Source organism: Budorcas taxicolor, chromosome 7 (assembly GCF_023091745.1).
Source record: "Budorcas taxicolor isolate Tak-1 chromosome 7, Takin1.1, whole genome shotgun sequence".
In the NCBI taxonomy this organism is placed as follows: Eukaryota; Metazoa; Chordata; class Mammalia; order Artiodactyla; family Bovidae; genus Budorcas; species Budorcas taxicolor.
The window spans coordinates 15,482,721-15,507,883 of record NC_068916.1 but is presented as its reverse complement, the minus strand read 5'-3'; the positions used below and the strand labels follow the sequence as shown (position 1 = coordinate 15,507,883).

General features: G+C 48.7%; 1 protein-coding gene across 3 annotated transcripts in view; it reads right to left on the bottom strand.

Annotated features, from left to right (window-relative positions):
- The window catches only part of SMARCA4 (SWI/SNF related, matrix associated, actin dependent regulator of chromatin, subfamily a, member 4), an 89,945-nt gene that overhangs the window by 47,282 nt on the left and 17,500 nt on the right, over positions 1-25,163 (bottom strand). For all 3 annotated transcript variants that reach the window (XM_052643971.1, XM_052643972.1, XM_052643973.1), the window contains exons 3-15: positions 24,241-24,373; positions 22,960-23,340; positions 22,555-22,653; positions 21,409-21,667; positions 19,303-19,429; positions 18,249-18,422; positions 16,841-17,014; positions 15,360-15,527; positions 15,217-15,267; positions 9,000-9,130; positions 8,619-8,676; positions 1,805-1,926; positions 317-467 (exon numbers count right to left, since the gene is read on the bottom strand). In XM_052643971.1, the coding sequence (XP_052499931.1) occupies positions 317-467; positions 1,805-1,926; positions 8,619-8,676; positions 9,000-9,130; positions 15,217-15,267; positions 15,360-15,527; positions 16,841-17,014; positions 18,249-18,422; positions 19,303-19,429; positions 21,409-21,667; positions 22,555-22,653; positions 22,960-23,340; positions 24,241-24,373 (2,028 nt within the window). The remainder of the gene's footprint in view (positions 1-316; positions 468-1,804; positions 1,927-8,618; positions 8,677-8,999; positions 9,131-15,216; positions 15,268-15,359; positions 15,528-16,840; positions 17,015-18,248; positions 18,423-19,302; positions 19,430-21,408; positions 21,668-22,554; positions 22,654-22,959; positions 23,341-24,240; positions 24,374-25,163) is intronic.

Genomic DNA, 25,163 nt, shown 5'->3' with positions numbered 1-25,163 from the left:
TGAACCTCTTTCCCACCCCCCCATCCCACCCTCTAGGTTATCACAGAGCACTGAGCTGAGCTCCCTCTGAACCATCTGATTTTGAGAAATTGCTTTATCTATCTGCTCCTCACTTATCCCTCAAACTCCCCATGAAACCTGGAGGATCACAGTGCCTACTGCAAAGCTGTCGGGGGAATTCAGATGCTAAAAGCCTGTCAGTGCCCCTGTTCTGCCAGGCACGCATCAAGCACACAGGAGAAACTGACTGACTGCACCATTTCATTTCAATCCCTTTGTCAGGACTGCCGTGTAGACTCGGCCCCATCCAGCCTACCTGGTACTGCTTGAGCACGCCATTGACCATAAGCGCCGACTGCTTGTCCACCCTCTCGGTAACGGCGTGGGCCACAGCATAATAGGACTGCAGGCCACGAGCGAGGGCCTGAGACACGCCGTACTCGTCGTCCACATCTTGCTTGGCATTCCTGGGAGGAAAATGGAAGGGCCATGTGAAGACAAACACTCTTACTTGGGACAACATGCTTCTGACACAAGCCTCTGCGGAGCAGCTTTTCCAGCCTGAGCCGCAAGGTGAGCCCAAGAGCAGCCACACAGTCTGAGGGCGGGCAAGCCGGCAGACACTAGCCTAGGGGGTCAATACTGGACTTCTGGGTGCCAAGGGGGCGCCTGGGAAGGAGTGTTACTTTATGCTGGAGGCTGGTTGCATGGTCCACCCTCTCTACTGAGAGTTCAAGGGAAAATGTACACTTGACAGCCTTGCAAACCTGAATCATTTATACACTGGCGGTTTTGTGATCCAATCTGGAATTCTTTAAAAAAATGACATTAAATTACTCACATTTTATTAATGTAACAGATACAGGTGACCCAATTTCCATCATACTGCTTTATGCTATGTTTCTGTCCTTATACCACCCTACCCATCTTGCCCAGTTAAGCTGGGTTTTCTTAGCTTAGAGCAGTGGTTTCCAAACTTTTTGGCACCAGGGACTAGTTTCATGGAAGATAGTTTTTCCACAGGCCAGGGAGTGCAGGGTGGGGTGGTTTCACCACGATTCAAGTAGTTTACCTATTATTGAGCACTTTATTGCTAATATAATGCTGCCGCTGATCTGACAGAGGTACCAGTCTGGGTACCTTGGCTTAGAGGGTTTTGCTAATAGATTAAAAAAGATTGTATGTTTGTTCTAGTGGTTCCCCTTCATGCCTGAAGCTTATATAATACATATCACTCTCAATCCGCTAAGAATATCTGCTAACTCTGTACTGTAAGCCACCAGGAAATCGGTATAATAATTTTAACAGCTTTCAAGGGCAAAGGATGAAAAATAACCTAAATGACCACTGCTAGACAAAGGCCACAGTACAAGACCATGGCAGGGACACCACGCAGCCAGATGTGGAAGAGAGTGAGACACTGTGTGTACACAGACATGGGAGCAAGAGGCGGAAGAGTGTCCCAGAAATGAAAAGAAAAAAAAAAAGCACAGGGTATGTGTGGAAGACGCACGCTGAGGAATCAATTTCTCCCAGGGAGGAGAGGGGGAGGGCTGAGCTGGAGCACAGGCGTGGTAACCACCACCATCTCCTACACACAAGACGAACCACGTGAACGGACGGACTGTCTATGCACCCTATGAAAATCAGAGACATCTGAAGTTAAGTCCATCTGACCTATGTGGTCCAGCAATGGCTGCCAGCTGGACAGGCTATTCAAGGAGGAGCTGGGACTCTGATGGCTCCTGCTGGTGCTCCCATGCAGGGAGCTGGCAGAGTGGGAGCGGGCGGAGAGAACCCTTACTCAATGATGTGCCGGGCATCCACCTCGGAGACATCGTCGCTGTCGGGATCCGGAATCTTCTTCTTCTCCTCCACAGGCAGGGTGGGGGGCTGTGTGGGCTGCGGCTGCTCCTCCTCCTCCTCCTGCCAAGAGACAGGCCCGTGTCTCCCCAGGTCACCACAGGGATGGGCCCGGGGCGCCCGAGGGAGGAGCCCAGAAACTAGGGATGGTTTTACAACCCGCACGCCCTCTTTCTGCCCATCCCAAAACATGTCACGCTTTTCACATGCATCTTCTTTTAGCTGCTCAGTACATGATTTTTAGTTTTCGTAGCAGAGTCCAGACACTTCTTTTTAAGGATATCTCAGGGTATTTCTGTACTTCAGTTGCTGCTAGTAGATTCTATTTGCACCCAGCTCTTCTTACATAATGTATGCTACTAAAACAGCTTTTCAACTCTCTTGGATATTCTAGGTATTAAACATTCATAAGCAACCTTCAATATTTGCTGGTCTTGATTTACTTCTGGTTTTACTGACATGGCCCAAATGTCTAAAACATGTCAAACAAGACTCGTGGTAACAGGCACCATAGTTTACTAAGACGTTTTCTATAAATCTGAGTACCGTAAGTCCCCTACATATGAACCTTCAAGTTGAGAACTTTCAAAGACGTGAACGTGCACTCCATCAACGTCAGGTGTGAGTGACAAGCAGCCTGCCCTCCGTCTCATTGCTGATGATCCTCCAGCTCTGCCATCTCCTACCTCCTGTCTCCTCCAGTCAGTACCTCTTCTTACCTGTTCACTAGATGCCCAGCCCTGAGTGGCAGCTATTGGTCTGTACTGTTATACTTTTCAAGGTACCGTACTACAACAGCAAAAATGTTTTCTTCGTAGTTCATGCTTGTTTTATGTATTCTTTGTGTGAAAAGCATTATAAACCTGTTACCGTATGGTACTATACAGGTAAACTGTGTTAGCTGGCTACCTATGCAAAGTGTTGGACTTATGAACGTACTCTCGAAATGGAACTCATTTGTATGTAGGGGACTTACTATCTAAGTATTGTTTCATTAAAAGGCTATTTCAATGTTAACGTAGCAGATAATAAAGGGGATTCTGTATGACATATTGATAAAGTACACACAAATGCATTCCTTAACATTAAACTATCCTTGTATTCCTGTTTAAATCACACAAATGTGTGTGTACAATGGAACTGCTATAAAACTAAGAAAAAAAAAAAAGAAGAAAAATATCTGTTAATTAACCTGTTAAATTATTCCAATCAAACTCCAGTGAAATTTGCCATGGAGAAAGCAAAATAATTTTATAGATTACTGGGAATAATGAACACGTGATGATAGCACAAACACTTTGGCCCCTAAAAATCATAACTGTAAGACTTTCCAAGCTGACATCACCATGTCAGGAATTAAATAGGAATGGGAAGCCTGGCTAATTCCAATTAAAGGGGATCAGCACATTTTACCTTAAAAAGTGACATGACAGCTGGACCAAAGTAGCACCAGGAACCATTCCAGAGAACTGGAGTCTGAGAGGCACTAATGCTTAAAAAAAACTGCTGAGCTTTGAGTAAGTAGAGGGTGGGAGTTTGTAGAGATCTTACTTGTGGGTGTTTTCCCCTCTCCCATCCTGACGTGTAAGCTGTCAGGGTGGGCGGGCCCTGAGGCCTGGCAACCGAGGCTGATGGGGGATTCAGCTGTCTTATAGCAGTAGGCGATGCTCGGGCCGGCAGCAGTCAGTGGAGGTGAGGACCTCAGCCACGGGTAGGGAGAGCAGATTGCTGGCTGAGGGCTCTGCACATGCAGAGCAAATGAAACAGGGCCCAGCCGAAAGTAAAAGCCAGGGTAGGCTTGAAAATGGCCCAGACCCGGAAAACGCTCTTCTGCATTCACAGATCTACTGGCAGGAGACACAGTCTTTACTGGCTCAAGGTGCTGGAGGTGACTGCTAAGTTATGAAGAAATACAACCCATTCCTAGAGGGCCAGGATTAAAAATGAAAATGAGAAGAAAACAAAGCAAAACAATAAACGGAGCAGACACCACAGACAGCACATTCCCTGGGGAAACATTCCACAGATTCAGCCTAGATAATTTACTAAACAAATAAAAACACAAAAACGAACCCACAAGGGTGGAAGTCAGAACCCAGAGTGGCTAATACAACCTTCCACTAAACATTCACCAGGCTTCCCTGGGGGCTCAGCGGCAAAGGACCCGCCTATAATGCAGGAGACCCAGGTTCCATCCCTGGGTTGGGAAGATCCCCTGGAGAAGGAAACAGCAACCCACTCCAGCATTTTTGCCTGGGAAATCCCATGGACAGAGGAGCCTGGCAGGCTACCGTTTATGGGGCGCAAAAGAGTCAGACATGACTTAGCGACTAAGCAACAACAACATTCACTATAAGATAAGCAAAAAAGGAGGAGAGTGTGATGCGAGCATGATTTACTCAGCTTGTTAAGAGACATCCACGAAAAATTTATAGCTAACACTAAACACTGATAGAGTATCTGCCTCAGACTTAACATCAAAAACAAGCCAATGATATCTGCTCTGGATGCGTCTATTCAACATTTTACTGGAGGATCTAGCCAGTGAAACAAGGCAAGAAAAAGAGATTAAAAATTAAGGCACACAGATGGGAAAGGAAGACGTTAAGTCATGGTTATTTATGGATGACACGATCTTGTTTGTGAAAATCCTAAGGAATCAGACAAACAAAAAAGCCTTACTGGAATTATCAATATGAGTTTAGCAAGTTCCCAGACCTAAGATCAACATAAAAAAAATTTTTTCCATGTTATTTCCACAGAAGAGCTACAGAATATTCAAAAATAAAATTACGAAAACAATTCTATTTATAGTAGCATAAAAGGGATAAAATCATTAAGAAAAATTTAACAACAAAAAAACAAAAACTGTACTCTGAACTACGAAACAATACTAGGAGAAATTAAAGATTATCAAAATAAATGGAGAAACAGTTCATGTTCATGGATTGGAAGACTAAGTATTATTAAATGTGATTATCCCAAAACTGATCTAGACTCAACACAACCCCCCCAAAAAATCCCAGCAAGCCTTTCTGTAGTAATTGATGAGCTGATCCGAATGCGTACATGGGGATGTAAAGGCTCCGGAATAGTCAATACAGCAAAAAAGTTGAAGGACTAACACTACCTGATTTTAAAACTTATTATAAGCTGCAATAATCAAGATAGTGTGGCAGTGACACAAAGATAAACATAATCAGATCAACAGAAAAACACTGAGTCAGAAACACACCCTTATTCTAACTAATTTCCCACAAAGCTGCCAAGGCTATTCAAGAGGGAAAAATAGCCTATTCATCAAATGGTGCTGGGTAAGGTGGATATCCATATACAAAGAAACCCTTAGACCTTCAGATCACACAGAAGTCAACTCTACTATGACCCTAAATGTAAGAGCTTAAATATAAAACTTCCAAAAGAAAACATAAGAGAAAAACCTTCATGACTTCAAACAGTTCTCAGTATACCACCAAATGCACAATTCATAAAAGAAAAAAAATCAATAAAAAGATTCCATCAAAATGAAACATTTTCACATTTCAAGACAACACTGAGGGGAAAAAAGGCAAACAGACTGGGAGAAGATATCTGCAAGTTATATATCTGATTAAGGACAGGTATCAGGAACATATAAAGAATTCCTACAACTCGATGATGAAATGACAAACAACCCAGTTAAAAATCGGCAAAAGATTTCAACAGATTTTCACCAAAGAAGATATCTGAATGGTGCATGAACATTTGAAAAGATGTTCAACATCACTACTTACTAGGAAAATGCAAAGTAAAACCAGAGATATCGTTACCTACCCACTAGGATGCCTATAACGTAAAGAACAGATAATACCAAGTATTGATAAGGACATGGAGAAACTGGGGACCTGTGAAAAGGTACAATCACTTCAGGCAATGGTTTGCTAATTGCTTAAAAAGTTAAACATAAACTTACCATATGACCCGGCAATGCCATTCCTAACTATTTACCCGAGAGAAATGAAAATGGAAAACACACAAATGCCCACAATTTGGTGAACTGATAAACAAAACGTGGTATATCCATACAAAGGAACACGACTCAGGAATAAAAAAAGTTTTTTAAGATCTTAACTTTTATTAATGGCTTCTCCACATTATTTCTTCTTAATATTTTTTAAACTGAGGTATAAATTACTTAGTTGAGTTTGTTAAGTTTGGAAATATGGATATAAGGGTTAAATCTACACCCTCAAAGCAGAGAATATCTTCCTTTTTCTTTTCCATTATGCTTTATTACAGGGTATTAAATATAGTTCTCTGTGTGTGGGACCTTGCTGTTTACCCATTCCATAAATAACAGCTTGTATCTGCTGTCCCATCCCCCCAGTCCTTCCTCCTCCCTTGCCCCCCGGCAGCCACAAGTCTGTTTTCTATGTCTGTTTCTATTATCCATAAGTTCATTCACATCACATTTTGGATTTAATGTATCAATGGTGTCATGTAGTATCTGTCATTCTCTGACTCACTCTGCCTAGTATGACAATCTCTAGGTCCATCCATGTTGCTGCGAATGTTATTATTTCCTTCTTCTTTATGACTAACACCTCACTGTGTATATGTATCTTTAACATCTTCTTGAACCATTCACCTCTCAATGGGCATTCAGGCTGTTTCCATATCCTGGCTATTATAAATAATGCTGCTATAAACACAGAGGTGCATGTATCTTTTTGAATTATAGTTTTATCTGAATATATGCCCAGGAGTAGGATTTCTGATCACATGGCAACTCTATTTTTAGTTTTCTGAAGAACCTCCATAATGTTCTCCATAGTGACTGCACCACCTCACATTTCCACCAGTACTGCAGCATTCTACCGATTCTGCAAATATTTTCTTCACACTTTTTCCAGCATTTGTTATTTGTAGACTTTTTAATGATGGCCATTCTGACCAGTGTGAGGCGGTATCTTATTGTAGTTTTGGTTTGCATTTCTCTAATAATTAGCAATGTAGAACAAACTTTTGACATACAGACAACATAGGTGAAACTTAAAAACATGCCACGTAAAAGAAGCCAGACAAAAAATACTACATGTTGTATAATTCCATTTATGTGAAACTCTGGAAAAGGCAAATCTGTAGAGCACAGCAGACCAGTGATTTCCTGGGGCTGGAGGAAGTAGCCAGAACAAACTGTAAATCAGGGAGAGGAAGCTTTTTGGGGTGATGAAAACATATTCAAGTTGATGTAGTGTGATGACTATGCGATTTTGTAACTTGACTAAAATCACTGAAGAGTAATCTTATTATGGGTGCATTTTCCAGTATGCAAATTATATCTCCAAAAAATTGTTTAAAAAATTACAATGAACATTGTTAGTCTAAAAATCATTAGAATTTTAAAAGGAATTTAAAATACTATATCAACTTTGTATCTATGCCTCAATATTTTAAAATAAATCAAACAAAATGAGAAAAGTAAATTCTTAAAAAAAAAGAAACTGGTGGATACAAAAACCCAATGTATTCACTTTTTTGAGTATCACAGGACAGTGGGGAAGGGGTAAACAGTATACCCACTGTCTTAATACTGCTTTGCTGTTGGTTAGTCATTAAGTCATGCCCTACTCTTTGCGACCCACAGACTGCAGTCTGCCAGGCTCCTCTGTCTGTGGGACTTAATACTACTAGAAGTCGGGGGGAAAGGGACTCCATCTGAAGTCCTACACAAAATAAATTCCAGGTGACCTGAAGAGGTAAGAAGGAGGAGTGAAGACAGGACAAATCAAAACAAAGATATAGATAAACACCAAGCTGATTGCAGGCTGAGGTAAATACATAAAGAACACTTAAAGTTTCAGCTAAAATACACAACTGATCTGAAATGGGCAAGTGAAACAACTCATTCAAAGGAGAAATCTAAGTGGTCAATAAAACCTAAAAAAAATGCTTAACCTTAATAAGCAAAGATATGCCTGTTAAAATTCTCTCTAACCTCATGGAGGGGGCAAAAGCTTTTTAAAAGCCTTGTAAGCCACCATCACCCCAGTTGATGGGGGAGTGCAAGGAGTACCCTTCTTGGGGGCAACCGTGCAGAAGGAACCCTCCCTACAGACACTGCATCCCCAGGCTTCCTCCCAGTCACCCGAGGAGGCCGGCCTGGACAGAGGGACAAGACTCTCATCTGAGATCTGACAACCAGGGCAACTCTAAAAACCACCTTACAGGGCATAATTCAACGACGTAGAGAATACGCACAATAAATACAATCATGTATAAGGTTTTCAATGGAGAAGGAAATGGCAACCCACTCCAGTATCCTTGCCTGGAGAATCCTACAGACAGAAGAGCCTTGCAGGCTATAGTCCACGGGGTCTTAAGAGTCGGACACGACTTAGCGAATAAACCATAAGGTTTTCAAAGAACAGATGATAAAGGGCAAACATCGCATGCTCACAACTTCATACCGGCATTTTTTGGAGGGTAGAGTTGCTGGGTGCCTGGCATAGGGCTACTGTGACTGAGGACATATGAGTGAGGACATCTATATTTTACTTAATGAAGTTAGAGTGGAAACAGTTACGTGTGACGAGAGGCTACCACATTGAAACAATGTGGCTCTCAAAACAGAACTTTCAGCCTCGGTGGCCCCCTGCCCATCTCTTACCCCACTCGATGCCTGGCCTGGGTGGAAGAGAAACTTAGCATCCACTGTGGTCGAGGTCACACCACAGAGCCCCGAGGGCCTGGATGGCCAGGAAACGAACTCTTACCTCCTCCTCTTCTTCTGAGCCACTCTCTTCACTATCAGATCTTGGAGCTACTTCATACCTGGGGAGGGAAAAAAAAAAAATGTGTTGTTGTAATATAAATCTCCCCAGGAAAACTTGCCTTGAGGTACAGTGGTTAAGACTCCAAGCTTCCAAAGCAGGGGATATGAGTTCAATCCCCGGTGGGGGAACTAAGATCCCATATGTCATGCAGCACGGATTAAAAAAAAAAACAACTCCCCAGAACCAGCACGATTCACTTTCTTTAGCAAATTGTCCTGTGCCCAATGCAACCAGGGTCACCCCTGGCGGCTAGCTCCCATGGAACGAGGTGGCCTTCAACTTAGGATGCTGGCTGCCACTGGTCTGCAAGACCCCACTCACCCCGGGTTCATCTCCAGCCAGGCCTCCAGCTGCCCAGCCTTGGGTGCATCTGTGCCTGTCAGGATCTTCCCACTCTCCACGTGGATCACTTTCACCGGCAGGTCGCTCATTTGGCTGGTCTCGTCTAGAGGCTGAAAGAGAGTTACACGCAGGACATGAGGTTCTGCAGAGTTCATACTCTGGGCATCCATCCTCACACCAGGGCCATCTGGGAACTGCCCCCCACCCACCCCAACTCCAGCCCAGAAAAATGGCACACAAGCTGGGTTAACTGAATGTTAATAACTCAGTAAAAATACATGTAACCAATTGATAACAGCTGTGTCTGGGAAATAACTGATATAAATGTTTTTGATTTTCAAATAGATATTGGGTTGGCCAAAACATTGGTTCAGGTTTCCCCATAAGATGGGACTGAAAAACCCAAACCAATGTTTTGGCCAACCCCAATACCTATTTATTTGGCCAACTCAATAACATAATCATACAGTCCAAGATTCAAGAAGATGGAGTGCGGACTCTCCACATCCCTACCCTCAAACGAAACAGTTTCTCTCTTCACAGGTGCCCATCACTATCAGTTTCTGGGTGTGTTCTAGATCAATTCCACACAGAAGAAACAAGGTCTTCCTTTTTGACCCAAGTGACTACACTACTCCCATTCTTCTGGCCCTTGATTGCTTCCATTCATACTGGATTTGTAGACTTCATCAAAGGTCTTCATTCTTTTCTGTTAAACAGCTAATCAGAATCTTTGAAAAATCAAACAACTTCCTTGTAGCAACAAATATGTAATTCCTTGATTTCCTGAGATACTGACTTCAAATGAAGTTTTCCTCTTCAACAGATCCTTCACATTTCCTGGCAAGACCTTCAGGATGAGGATGAAGATGGAAACCTTTGTCTGCACCCACTAGGAACCTACTATCTCCCAAACCTCCCTGCAGGCCATGCTCACCACCTACAATGATCCTCAGCAGAGACTACTGTTGCTGTTTAGTCGCTCAGTCGTGTCCAGCTCTTACAACCCCATGGACTGCAAACCCACCTAACTGCCACCCCACAAACAAGCTCCGCATGCTGCCTCAGTCAGCCACTGTCACCCCTGCATCTTTCCTGGGAGCAATCAGGGTGCTGATGGTAGGACCTCTCCACCCCCAGAATCCTGACTCAACTGCCCTGGGGTCCTCACCCCAGGCCTCTCTGATTTTCAGAAGCTCCCCAGGTGACAATGATGTCCAGCCAAGGCTGTGGACCACTGAGCGAGAACAAAGACCAAGGCCACCAGCAGACACCATGGAGCAGTGCTTCCTATCACTGTAACAGGATGAGCAGCTGCAGTGGCAATCCTCCAGAGTTCCCTGGGCCACAGCTTCCTGTCATACGAATGCCCCAAATGGCCTCGGGAAGGCTTTGTGCTGTGGTCAAATGCCAGCCCACCTCTCTTCTTAAAAAATTCAGCATTTCAAATAAAACCCTGTGGAATAAGTATCAATACATTATGTGAGTTAATCACTATAGTCATTCATTTCTGGGAATCAGGCCAAGAGACAAAAGTGTGCCAACTGTTATGGGCCTGTTTGTGTCCCCTCTGGAGCTCAAAAGCTCAAGCCCCAACTCTCCAATGTGACTATATTTAGAGACCGGGCCCTGTGGGAGTGAGGGGGTGGGGTAATCCAGGTTAAGGTCATAAGGTCATAATTAGGTCATAAAGGCGGGGCCCTCATGATGGGATTAGTGACTGTAGAAGAAACCCCAGAGCCTGCTCTCTCTCCAGCCAAAAGGCAGAGGCTACAAACCAGGAGGGGAGTCCTCACCAGGAACTAACCTTGCCGAACCTTGAATTTCCAGCTTCCATAACCGTAAAAACACGTATTTCTGATGTTTAAGCCATACCAGCTAAGACAGTATCAAAAGGTACGTACAAGGAGGCTCATTACCACAATGTGCATGTAAAAAAGAAAGCAAAAAGGGGGAAGAGCTACTAACAAGGGAGGAGATACACAGTGGTCCATCAGAGTTGCTTGGTGCAGGATGTCTGCTATATCTATTGATGGGTAGTAACTTAAACAGCTATCAATCTGAACAGTGAAAGAGATTCTAAGTATGTCAATACAAAAAAGTAAGAGGAGAACTAATGGCTTGATATGGAAAGTGGTCCAAGATACTCTGCCAAGCAGAAGTCTTACTATGTGTCTGTCTGTGAAGTCGCTCAGTCGTGTCCAACTCTTTGCGACCCCATGGACTGTAGCCTACCTCCGTCCGTGGGATTTTCCAGGCAACAGTACTGGAGTGGATTGCCAGAGACTAACCCAAATGGTCCCCAAACAAAACAAAGAGAATGCAAGCATGAAGATTCTGGGAAAGGTGTAGAGAGAGATGTCAACCAGAAACCAACACGCACGCTCACGAGAGAACAAGCACCGCGGGGGCTTCTCCCTCTCAAGTCGTCACTACATTCACATCACATGCGACCATTTTTCCACCAAGGAGAAGTACTGCATTTATGATTCAAAGAAGCAAGCAATAGCAACGTCCCTAACACGGTGACATTAAAAAGAGTCAGGTGGGACTTCCCTGGCCATCCAGTGGTTGAGAATCTACACTTCCAATGCAAAGGGTATGGGTTCAATTCCTGGTTGGGTAACTAAGATCCCACATGCCTCTTGTCCAAAAACCAAAAGATGAAACAGAAGTACTGTAACAAATTCAATAAACACTTCAAAAATGACCCACATTAAAAAGAATAAATAAATCTCACAAGTAAATAACTAAAAAGAGTATGGTGAGAGTAATAAATAAATAAATAGAGTGAGGCTGGAAAAACTAAGATACAGCACCAGGCAGGGAAAAGAAAACCTCCAGGAGGCATGTGTACAGGAGATATCCCAGAGCAAACACACCCATGATTACTCAAGGCTTCCCTCTGGGAAGGGGCCTGGAGGAGGGGTAAAGGGGGAAGGTAAAAGATACACCTTTTATTTGCACATCTCACATCTTTCTTTCACATGAGTGTGTCAGGTGAGAATGGCTGCCTTCAGGAGGCAGAGAGGAATGTTCTGGAAGAGATGGATGTGTGGGGATAGTAGCCTCTCTCTAGGGGCCTCTCTGCATGGTTCTGACTTTGGGACCACGCTAATATTTCACATACTAAATAAATAAGTGAGGAGTAAATAAGTGGCCCAGTAGTAAAGAATCCCCTGACAGTGCAGGAGACATAGAGACATAGGTTCAATCCCTGGGTCGGGAAGATCACCTAGAGAAGAAAATGGCAACCCACTCCAATATTCTTGCCTGGGAAACACCATGGACAGAGGAGCCTGGTGTGCTACATACAGTCCATGGGGTTGCAAAGACTCAGACACAACCGAGGGACTGACCATACATGCACACAAACAAATAAAACCAACAAGGACTGGGGGGACCTCACAACTGGGAGGACCAAGGGGAGGACCAATCTTCTGAAGAAAGGATCTGAGGCATATGCTTAAAAAATAATAATTTATTTACTTGGGCGTGCCAAGTCTTGGCTGTGGCATGTGTGGTCTAGTTACCTGACCAGGGATCAAACTCAGGCCCCCTGCATTGGGAGCACGGAGCCTTAGCCACGGGAAGTCCCTGGAGCATATATTTTAAATTGAAAACAAACAATGACCGCACGTTAGGCACTCTGAACGTACTTCCTGCGCCTTCTAGGACTGTGTGAATAAGGGATTATATTGTGGCAGACAGAGTCAGTTTGGGGCTATCATAACATGGGCATGGAGAAGGAGAGAAAGAAGCCAGGGTATTGGATTAGAATTGGAGGTTATCAATGCAACTGCAACATTTTTAGTTTATATAACTAGTTAATATATGTAACTAGCAAAGTGGATGTGCACGCATACAGACATCTATTTCCTAGATCTGTCCGCTAAGAGGGCCCCGAAACAATGAAACCTCAGTAGCAATGAACACACGTAGATCATGGTTTCCAAATATTCTTTTCTGATGAAAGGAGTCTGGGCTCCTTGGAGACATGGCCGAGTTCAGGAGGGAAAGCAGATGAACTCAGGGCCGTTCTGGTGTGTGAGGAAGTCACGCCCTCAGAGAACAATGGGGCACAGGGACACAGGAGTTAAGGTGAACGGGTTCCCACTGGCCCAAACTGGAACAGTCTTGAGCATCAAAATATATAATGACAGTCCAAGATTAAACCAAGTAAATCCATTAGACTAAATAAGAGCCCATGAGTCAGTACCAGGGGTTGGCAAACTATGCCCCATGAGCCAGATAAAAAAGAACAGAAGGCTACGTGGTCAGCAGAGGATGGATAAAGAAAATGTGGGGCAGGACTTCCCTTGTGGTCTAGTGGCTAAGAATCCACTTGCCAACGCAGGATACACAGGTTCGATCCCCAGTCCAGGAAGATACCACATGTCATGGGGTAACTAAGCCTGTGCACCTCAGCTACTGAGCCCCGGCTCTAGAGCCCGTGCTCTGCAACGAAAGAAGCCACTGCAATGAGACGCCTGTGCATTGCAACTGGAGAATAGGCCCTGCTCGCCACAACTGAAGAAAGCCCCAGTACGTCAATTAAGATCCAGTGCAGCCAAAAATAAAATAAAGCTTTAAAAAACAGACAATAAAACAGACAAAGGTGTGGAGAAACCGGAACCCTTGCAATAACACAATACTGATACAGGAATAAAAAGACATAGTACCTGTATGTAACAGAATACTATGCAGCCATAAAAAGGAATGAAATTGTGCCATTCACACAGACATGGACGGACATAGAGATTGTCATAGAGAGTGAAGTAAGTCAGAAAGGAAAATCCCACACATTAATGCATATATGTGGAATCTAGAAAAAATAGTACTGGTGAATTTATTTGCAAAGTAGAAACAGAGACACAGATGTAAACACAAATGTATAGCTACCAATGAGGGAAGAGAGGGTTCGGGATGGATTAGGAGATTGAGGTTGACACATATACACTGCTATGTATAAAATGGACTTCCTAGGTGGTAAAGAACCTGCCTGCCAATGCAGGAAATTTAAGAGGCGTGGGTTCGATCCCAGGGTCAGGAAGATCCCCTGGAGAAGGAAATGGCAACCACTCCAGTATTCTTGCCTGGAGAATCCCATGGACAGAAGAGTTTGGTGGGCTACCGTCCATGTGGTCACAAAGAGTCAGACATGATTGAAGTGACTTAGCACAGCACACAGGTATAAAATAACTAATAAGAACCTGCTATCTGACACAGGGAGCTCTACTAAATGCTCTGAGCTGACCTAAATGGGATACAGCAGGAACTAACACAACACTGGTAAGCAACACTCCAATTTAAAAAGGGAAAAGGAGGACTTTCCCTTCTTGCAGAAAGCCAGCTAATAAACACAGACGGAATACTGACTGCAGAAATCACCATCTTGCAACCGTTACGGCAAAAACTGATTCAGGCAAACAGTGGACGCTGAAACAGTGGGTGGAGGTTTCAGGCATTACAGTATCTTCACATAGTCTGAGGATCTCCCCAGAAGGTACTTCCAATCACTGCAGTTGGAGACGCCTAGGCTGACACCAAGGGATCAAGGTCAACATCACCAGTGAGGGAAGAAATCTACGCCACACACTCCCCATGTGATGCACGGAGAAAGACCCTGAGTCACGCCAGGGTTTCCTGCTGCTGTGAAGGACACCGGGGGGTCAACTGTGAGTCTGTACAAGGGCTGTGGATCAGATGACAGTACTGCGTCAATGTTCATTTCCTGGTTTTGACTGCTGTACACTTACGGAAAAGAACAGCTTTGTTTTTAGGATGTACACATGAAACATACAGAGCAGCAGACTGCCATCATGTTGGCATCTGACTCTCAAATGGCTTATAAAAAATGAGTATGAACAGTGGGAATGAGGGTGATGAACACACAAAGGCTCTCTGTACTGTTCTTACACCTCTCCTGGGAGTCTAAAATTTTAAAGAAAGAACTGAGAAATAAATAACAACCCGTGAACAGAAAAAGCCCCAGAAGGAAACACACCCACATGTGAACGATGAGCTGTCTGGGGAGTGGGGGCAAGGAAGGGTGGGGGGTGTCAGGGGACCGAGGGGGACTCTTACCAGCACCATATATCTCATAATTTCAGAAGGAAAAACTTTAAGGGTGAAATTGACCTAACCTCTGGGGATGGGCTGGCATGTCCACAAGAAGAAACCCCTGGTTCCTCACCTCGCCATCAGGTCCGATCGCAGGCGTCTGTCCTTCAGCATTTTCTGCCTTCTGGAAGGGAAGAGCGACACAGTCAGCCCCTGACAGAGAAGGCCAAGGTGCATGCCCACACAGAGCCATTCTAGCCCCACTAAGGGGCGCACCTTCTTCTTCTTCTTCTTTTTCTTCTCCTTGGCCACCTGGGCAGCCTTGTGCTGCCGCACCAGCTCCGTGAGGTTAGCTACGTATTCATCTGTCTGCTGCAGGAGGTAGGCCAGGCGCTTGTCCTTCTTCTGGTCAATGAGTTTTCGGTAGCCCTCCTCGTCCTCGGCCTGCGGAAGCGGGTGGTTATGACAGAAGCTTGTGACTCACCTGTCCACCAGCACCCAGGGCAGCCAACAGACTCAGAAGCCTGTGGGGTGTTGCTAACCAGTGGCCAGACCCACGTTTAGGAAGCACTGAGCTCATGGCCTACACTGTGCTCTATTCAACCCTCTCACTGATGTGATCTATGAACTCCCCTGCAGAACGTCCCCAATCCCCAACCCTACCAGGCCCCACAGAGTCCTGCTGGACAGACATGGTCCTGCAGGAGCCATTTAAAAGGCCCATCCTGGGACTTCACTGGTGGTCCAGTGGTTAAGACTCCGCTCTTCTACTGTAGGGAGTGTGAGTTCGATCCTTGGTTGGGGAACTACGATCCCACATGCCATGAAGTGTGGCCAAACTAAGATTGGGGAGAAAAAAGCCCCATCCCCTCTGTTCACAAAGACACCCAAATTCCAACCTTTCTCTCCACCTTTTCCGAACCACTACTCTCCCACGTGGCTTTCTGAGAAGACATCAGACAACACTGCCCTCCTCTAGCTCACAGCCTCCCCTTCAGGGTCAGAATTAAAGCCAAAGCCCTCTATGGCCTGCCAGGCCCCCATGACTGCTGCTGGGACTCCAACCTCACTGCCTTGAACCACGCTGTTCCAGGGGCTACTGACTGAGCCCCACACACGGCTTCCTCCCGCGTCGAGTCTATGCTCTCGGCTCCCCTCTGTGCTGAGAGGCACACCCCCGCCCCAGGAGCTCTGCAGTCGTGGGTCAGGCCCACCCTGCCTGGAACACCCAGTTAATCCCCACTCCCTGGTTCTGCTTCGTTCTCCTCTGTGCACTTCTCACCCCCCAAAACCACCTTGTCTGTCTCTGTGGGCACCTGTCTCTCTAGGGCCAGCATGACCCCACCAGGGAAGGGACCATGTCCTCCTTATTACTGTGGTCCCTGTCCACGCAACAGGACTGTTGATACTGGCCCAATCAGAGAACCCTCCGTGAATAATACGTGGTTACGTGCAAAGGGGGGGCGAGGTTGGGCACATAATAGGTGGCTGTCCCACTAGGGGGCAGTGCCACCTCCAGCCTTCAGAGACCACAGAGCAGCTGGCTAACTGGTTGAGGTCAAGAGGTCACTGACAGTCAGGGTGACCAGGCAAAGACCTGGGGCCAGGTCTTTCAGACTCCCAAATCCTTTCTTCCTCTGTCCCACCTCTAACACTAAGCAGCAAAATGCCCTAGCGTAACCCTGGGTGATTGATCCCCAGGCTCCCAACACCCATCACCCTCCTGAAGGGACCCAGGTCACCACAGCCGACTGTACCATGAGCCTCCGCATTCTCTCCTTCTCGATTCTTTCATTCTCCTTCTTCTGTTCCCGCTCGGTGTTGGCGTGGTACGTGGCCACCGCCTTTGTGAGCTTCTGGATTTTGCCTGTGACCGACCTGTGATATTCCTTGAAATCCTTGGCATGCTGAAGAATGCTGTTGAGGTATTCCTGCAGGGAGCACAGAGAAGAGCCGACTGACTACGGGATGTTGCCCCGAGGGAGACGAAACGCCAAAGCGGGCTTGGTGAAAACCAAGGGGATGCGATCAAACTGGTCCTGCGACACTGCCTGCTGACAAGGTCCACCATTCTCTATGGGGACCGTGTGGTGAGAAGGGCCCCCCTCCAACCCCGCCTCAGCAGCCAGGGCAATTGCCCTGGCTGGGACAACCTGGCAGGGCCTACTGACCACTGCAAAATGCGCCCCCATCCCCTCCCCCATCCAAACCATCACTGCAAGGGATTTAAGAAAAATGGCAGAGACAGGTGCCAAAATTCAAGTCCAAGAATGCCTAGCCCAGCGTCACTTTTAACAGTGGGAAGTGGAGAATACGCTGTGTGTCCCAAGACAGGGAAATGGTTTCATAAACCACTAAATGTTGAGCACTCGGAGATGGAAGACAACGTAGACATTAAAAATCAGGCTTTAGTAATACTTTCAACAGGTCAACATGTCTATATATTTTTAAAAGACAGCTATTTAACTTTTGACTACTGTGTATACATAGGGGGGAAAAAAGTTTTTTGGAGAAAAACTTTAGAAAATACAAATATTTTTATATTAAGTAAAACTAAAAACATAAATATAAATGTAAACAGACCAAATGATCCCAAACCCTGCTTGAATGGAGAATCTAGTCTCCCTCACAGACCCTGTAACAACCTCAGTCAGATACTGCCTCTGCTCAGACACCTCACTCCAAGCACAAGCCCGAGTGGTCCCCTCTGCACAAGGCCCCACACGCCCGTCCCATCACCTCCCTGTCCTCACCGCCTCCCTCCCTCACCCACGCTCCCCCAACTCTGACCACACGGAACACCGGCGTGCCTTCCAACCCCAAAGCCCTGTCATCTGCACATCCGTGTGGCTCCTCCCTCGGGTCTCTGCTCAGACACCACCTTCTCGAGGAGGCCCTCTCTGAAGGACCACCCTGTGTGAACGGCTCCTCCATCTCTGTCTATCCCCACGTCCTGTCTCCTGACACCCTATTAACTCCCCAAACGTCATATGTGCGTTTGAATACAGCCCAACTCCCCGACTGTCTTTACTGGTTTTGTTCACTGAAGTACTCTCGGCGCCTAGAATACTGTTATGATGAACAGAGACACACGCAGACCGCGTGTGCAGACAAAAACCGGGACCCCACAGCGCGGGGCTGACGAGCTGCCCCCCGGGGCTGCACCTGGTGCTTCTGCCGGCGCTTGCGCTCCTGCTCGATCTTCTGCTGCTTCTCCAGCTTCTCGGTGATGCGGGCCTCGCGCAGGGACTGCCGCTTGCTGCGCTTATAGGCCTTGGCGTTGAGGGCCGTCTCCAGGGCTGTGTCCCTCCTCATGCACACCACCACCTCCTGCCGCAGCTTCGGGAAGGAAGGGGAGAAATTGGCGACTGGTGTAACTCGGTGATGCCCACGTGCCTCCACAATGCAAACCAGGCAGTAGGCTGCCACACCCAGGAGGACCCAAGAGTGCAAACACACGCGTGGAGAGGACCTGGGGCAGGGAGCCGGGCGCCGCTAGCAGGCACCCACAGTGCAGGAGACGGCTGCCCCTGGACACCCAGAGAGCGCCTCTCACATCTTCAGGTCTCCAGCTTTGCACTCTCTCAACCACACACAAAAGTTCTTACTGGTCATTCAAAAGCAGAGGACTCTCAGAAATAGACCCATCCAAGCCTCCTGCTGCAAGCTGGCCACGGCCACCTTAAGGAAGGCCCACACTTGCTCATTCCAATGGCAGGACATGGAGAGGGAGGAGGGACAGTGGGTAAGTGAGTGTGAGGGGGAGCACTGTGGCTTAAGGGTCAGGGTATACTTCATAACTGTCCCAGGGACTTCCCCGATGGTCTGCTGGTCGTGTATCTGCCGTGCAATGCAAGATACACAAGCTTGATCCCTGGTCAGGGAACTAAGATTCTACGTGCCTTGTGAAAACTAGGCCTGCAGCCACAACTATCAGGCTCTCAAACCACACCTAGAGACCTCACAAGCCACAACTACTGAGCCGGCACACTCTGGAGCCCATATGCCACAACTACTGAGCTTGTGCCTAACAATGAAGATCCCAAGTGATGCAATGATGATCCTGCATGCCACACTAAGACCCTACGCAGAGAGAGACAGCGAGAAAGAAAGATTAACAACAAAAAAAAAACTGCCCAGTAAGCATCTCTCTGAATCTGAGCATCAGTATTGGCAAGAAGGGTCTCTTCTTAACCCCAGAGCCCACGTCTGTGCCCACCTGCCTCTGGAAGTTCAGCAGTCTGAGGGCCTTGAGCTCGATAGTAGCTTTGGTTCGCAAATCCCCGGCCAGGGACCCGGGAAGGTTTTCAAGTTCCTGAATTCGGTGTGCGATGCGAGCCTGCAGCCTAGGATGTGAAGATGGAAAAAATGACCCATGACGTGAGATCTCACCAGTTTACAGGGAACCCCCCTGGTTCCCTTTCTTTAAAGCCAGATCCTCAGAAGAATCCAGTGGAGTCCACACTAGTTCTGAGACAGGAGAAGGCAGAGAAAGGATGCACACAAGACTGCATACAGGAGGGCAGCCACAGAGGCCCCAGGAGCCGCAGCAAACAGGAACTCTCAAAGTGCACAGCTGGCTTCTGGCATTTCAGCAGTGGGAGCGAATCTCTGGAGTCAGGTGGGCTGGGGCCTCCATCCCGGCCCTGGAAAGCTACTCAGCTATGAAGTGGGGAGACCCCTCAGAGTAACCCTACAGGTTTGGTCTCAGGTTCAAACAGGGAACTTCCCTGCAGGTGCAGTTGTTAAGACTCCGTGCTTCCACTGCAGGAGGCACAGATTCGATCCCTGGTTGGGGAACTGAGTTCTCACATGCTGCATAGCACGGCCAAAAAAAAAAAAGAAAAAAGGCGGGGTAGAGCATAAAGTTCAAACGAAATAATCCCCATTTTTCACACACTTGCTTATCAAGCACCTACTGTATGCCAGGGACCACTTGAGCTGTGGGGCTTCAGCACTAAACAAGACTAACCAGGGCTCCTGGTTGCTCTCACTGAGTTCATAAGTTTATCAGGAGGAAAAGCCATAAAGAAATTAAAAAATTAAGTATCTACGGCTATTCCAGAGAAGTACTTTGAAGAAGGGGCTGGAGATGAGGGGTGTGGGAGTCAGAGTCTCCACCACATGGAGGCCTTGGCAATAAAGTTTAAATAAACACCAAGTAGTCATGCACAGGATGTGCAAAGTCCCTGGGGTAGGAATGAGTCTAACCTGTTAAATACAAAGAGGAACCAGGAGAGTCAAGGAGGTGAGGACAGAGCACTGGGCAGGGACTAAAGAGAAAAGGGCTGCAAAATTGATCATGGAAAGCCAGTTTTAACCCAAGAAATAGATATAATGTAAGTTAAGCGTGGGAAAACAGACTGCACAGGCAAGGCGGAGAGCAAGGAGGCTGGGGAGCAGGTGCAGACCAGCTGGCACGGTGAACAGTGCTGGGGGAAAAGAAGTTGAGAGTTCACCAAGGGGACACTGCAAGCAAGGATCAAGGTCCCATGGTCCATTTGGTGCTGGACGGTAGGTACATGGGAACAGGGACAGAAAGGAGACAGGGGAAATCTGGGCAGGCCATCTTTAAGCCATTCCGATGGAGCAGGAGGGGAGGCACCTGGGCCCAGGGGCTGGAGCTCCAGGGCTCATCACAGCTGGAGAGGCACTCTGAAGACTGTCATTAAGCTGAGTCACTGATGTATCTGGGGATTTGAGGTGAATGAGGCAAGGCCCCCTCCCTGGACAGAGCTGCCGTTACTCAGGGAGGCCAGCCCTGAAGAGGTTATAAACACAATGGAGAAACAGTGGGAGCACGAGGTGTTCAGGCAGTGAATCTCAGGCTCCCCCAGCACTATTGGACAGGGGGACACACATCTGTGTGCCAGGCCCCTCACAGTGTCCAGTGCCCAGCAGGCCTGGGCAGGGCAGGCAACAGTGAGTGATGGTTCAGAAATGTCCACCACAAGGCTCGCCCGGAGACTTTTTGAATGCAGATGAGCCAAAAGTTGGATAGGAAAGGAGAACCAGGCATGTTCATTCCAACATATGTCTATCTGTACAACCTCCGTGGAGGGAGGTATTGCAAAATCTATGAAATTTCCACGTGCACATAAATCCTCTGTACCCAAACTAAGCCGTGTGCACACATTTATTCTGACACACATGGGGTTTCTCTGCAAGGATGCACACACACCAGAGAACTAGAAGGCTGGGGGCCAAGGCAGGAGAGGGACCTCTGGCTACATCCCCCACTGGTCTTTAGAACTGAGCACCACCATCAATGCGTGTCAGAGCTGACAGGGTTGGGGGGCACCCCTGGCTGGCGGCAGGACCTCACCTGTATTCCCGCTCCTGCAGGATCTCCACGGGGTCCAGGCCCCGCGGCTTCTGGATCGGGGTGATGCGGCTCTGCTTCTGGTGGAGCGGCACCATGGGAGCAGGCTGGGCTGGCTGCCCCGGTGACTGCGTCTGGGGCGGCATCACAGGGGAGGCAGCGGGCGGGACAGCAGGGGGTGCAGGCGACGGGCGGCCTGTCGGCTGTGGGGGTATCAGCTTCTGAGGTGTGCTCGTGGGGGCAGCAGCATTCGCCATGGGTCCTGGGGGGAGACAGGAAGCGGGCCACCACGTTGAGTCCCAGGTCAGCCTCGGGAGAAAGTGAAGAGCCTGTGGGGCGCTGACTGCCCCGGGGACAAGCTCGTTCAGAGGCTGACACGGGCTGGGCAGCTTCCCAGGACCCCCACCCCTCACTGCCCCATGGCTCCTCACTTCCTAGAGGTCTGGCTCCCTCTTCTTCCTCGAGGTCTCAGCCTGCACATCCCTTCTCCAAAGCCCCTACTGGTCCAGGTGCCGACCCGGGGTGGGTATGGGGTTAGCCTGCCTTCCACCCACCCCAGCTGCAGCAGAATTCGATTTACAGGACTGGCTCTTTAATGCCCATTACTGATCCTCAGGCCCCAAGACGACAGGAATGAATCTGTTTTATCCACAGCTTTGACCTCACAGATGTGACCCTGAAATAAGTACTAACTACATTTTACACCAAACACAGGGGTGACAAAACCTCGAGTTTCCCTGCCCTCCAGCCTGTCTCCCACAGCACTGGGGGCATTTTCGGGAGGGAAAGGGGTTGGCCGTGACCTCTGGGCTCAGGGCACCACATCCTGAAGGATGGTGTCTGCTCCACAGCCTCTCACTTGAGTCACACAGTGGACTCATGCCTTACTGTCCCTCTCTTCCTGCTACTGGCTCAGAGATCCCAGGGTCATTGTGATCCAAAAGACAAGGGTGGGTAGGTAGAGAGGAATGGGACCAAACCCAAGGCTCTGGGGGCCAAGCAAGGCCAGGTGAGACCCAAAGACGATGGCAGAAGCAGCAGACGTGTCCCTGACCCACTCTCTGACCGGGCTCATCTCAGGGTCTGCACGGTATGAACTCGACGTGGGAGTCAGGGCACAGACACGTCAGTAGGACAGAGGGAGCTCACCTTCAGGCCAGGGCTTGGGAGGCCCTCCGGGGGGCTGGCCGGGCATCCCAGGAGGCACGCCTGAGGGTCCTGGAGGGGGCATATTGGGCCCTCCCATACCTACACGCAAGGAGAAACAGACCAGAGGATAAAACATGTCCTGTATTTATACCTGCACCCGGCCCCGCACCCTGCCCCCACCACGGGCAGCCCTGGCTCCAGGAGACACATCCAACAAGGAGCCCCTTGGTGTGGGCACCGGAGCAGACAAGGGAGCTAGAGAAACACCATTTATCACCAACAGCCCCAGTGCCAGGGAAGCCAACGGACGGCAGAGCCCAGACCTGCCAATGCACATGTCCACATTCCTGTCGGTTGGCTCTGAGACCCCTCCCCATCCCAAGGGTCAGGGGCGGTGGGCCCTACCATGAGGCCTGCTGTAATTTGGAGGTGCTGGTCCAGGGCTGGGCCCGGGCCCTGTTGCAGACACGGAGGGCGGAGGTAGAGCTGGCATCTGTGGCTGCATCCCGGGCATCGGCCGCTTGCCCTGCACGGCCATCTGCAGGTGGTCGGGAAGGGGCTGCCCCCGGGCCAGCATCTTGTAGGCCATGATCTGTGCTCTGAGCTGGTGCAGCTGGTTCTGGTTGAAGGGTGTTGGGCCTCGGTTCTGCTGCCCCAAAGCCTGCGGATCAGCACCATCTAGCGGGGCCCCCCCGGGCCCAGACGACATCTGTGGGCCCGAGGATGGGCCACTGGCTGGAACCGGGCTGGAGGCGTGCTCAGAGCCGCCCAGGGGTGAGGGGTAACCTGTGGGGAGACACGGGTCTGGGTGGTCACTTGCCAGCACATATCCAGTGATTTTTAAGGAAAAGATGGGGCCCAGCTTACACTGGCCCCTACCCTGAGACAAGGACGGCCAAATGACTATACTCATGATTCAAACAAGAGACGCCCAGAGGGCACACACTTACAGCCTGGTTGGCAGCCTGCATAGCGCTTGGTTCGGCCTACTTAGTAACTTGCCAACGATTAAATTAGAGGTGACACAAAAATCCAGGCCTTCTCTGGGCCCGCCCCACTGCCCCTCGCCTTGGGCAGGTCCACTCCCCCTACTTCCCTTACCTGCAGAGCCCCTGAGCTTCCAGCCCCATTGACAGGAAGCCACCCACATTCAGCTAAGATAAAGCCCAGCCCTGCCCCCTCCTGAGATTCTGACTCAGCAGGTCTGAAGCAGGGAGCAGGCGTCTGCTTTCTCTTTCCTTTTTTTTCTAGCTGTGTCACACGACTTGCGGGATCTTAGTTCTCCAGATCAAGAACTAAGGATTGAACCCAGGGCCCCTGCAGTGGAAGTCCTAACCACAGGGAATTCCCAACAGGGAATTCTCAGAGTCTACATTTCCCATCCGCTCCTGGGTGCCACCAGAGCCACTATCCTAAGGACCCTGTCCTGCCCAGCCCTTGTCTAACACCTGGCGTGGAACACGGTTCCATCCTACCAGTATCCACTCTCCTGGGGCTGCTCTGGGACTAAATGGCCTGAACAGGGTGCCAGCTAAGCCCAAGCTCAACAGCCCTCCATGGCAGGGTATACCACAAGGCTCAACTGTCCTGGGTCCTCGGAATCCATCTATGGATGACTCCTTTAGGAAAGTGACCTTGGGACTTCCAGAGGGCAACAAACATGAGGGAAGAGAAGGGAAACCATACCTTGGGAGTGCTGGTCCATGGGGCTTGGCGGGGGCCCCATGCCTGCATGGCCCCCTGACCGCATCCCCATCCCCTTCATCTGGGTGTAGCGGGGGTCATCCGACATGCCCTTCTCATGCATGGACTCCATTGGCTGCGAGAGTGGACGACAAGGCAGGATCAGCAAGGGGGCATGCGAAGAGACAGCACAGAAATGCACCGCACGAGAGAAGTTCAAGATCACTGAAAATGTGCAACCAAAGTCACCAGGCACTTATTGAGCCGCCATGGCCAAGCTTAGGTCCAAGACGTGGTCCTGATGCCTACTCAGGTGTCAAGGCATGTGCGTGAAATAACACCAGTCAGGGGACCCGCAGACTGGTGATCTGGGGGCAAGGGCACAGCTGGACGAGGACACCAGGGAAGGTGGGGACAGTTTCTGATGGCCCAAGTCTCACAAGGGAAGCACACACAGAGCTCCAGGCCAGGAGCGGTTCTAGTAGTCACAAGAAGACCCTGCGACCACAGGGACCCTCTAGCCCAGGAGACTGTAAATCAGAGACAGGCAGTAACTCCTGCCCATGAGGTACGGCAGCAACAGTCAAATGTCCTCACTGATCCCAGATCGGCCTCCTGCCTGCTAGCGGGGAGGGGGCCGCTTGTAACATCGTTCTGCCCCTCCTAGGAGACACCGTCAGATCTTGGTGGGACAGAAACACACAGCCTCCCTCCTGATGTTCAGCACTAAGCACTCCCCCCACGGAATGGCTGGCAAAGTGGACATCTTCCAAGACCCTCCCAGGCTCGGATGCCAATGTCCAGCTCTCTGGTCTAAGAGGTGGCCCAGCAAAGTCAGCCACAGCTCAACATGTACCGTGAAAGGAGGAAGAGGAAAAGGCGTGGGCCAAGAGCAGAGGGGCAGCTTCCCAACCAGAAGCAGTGTG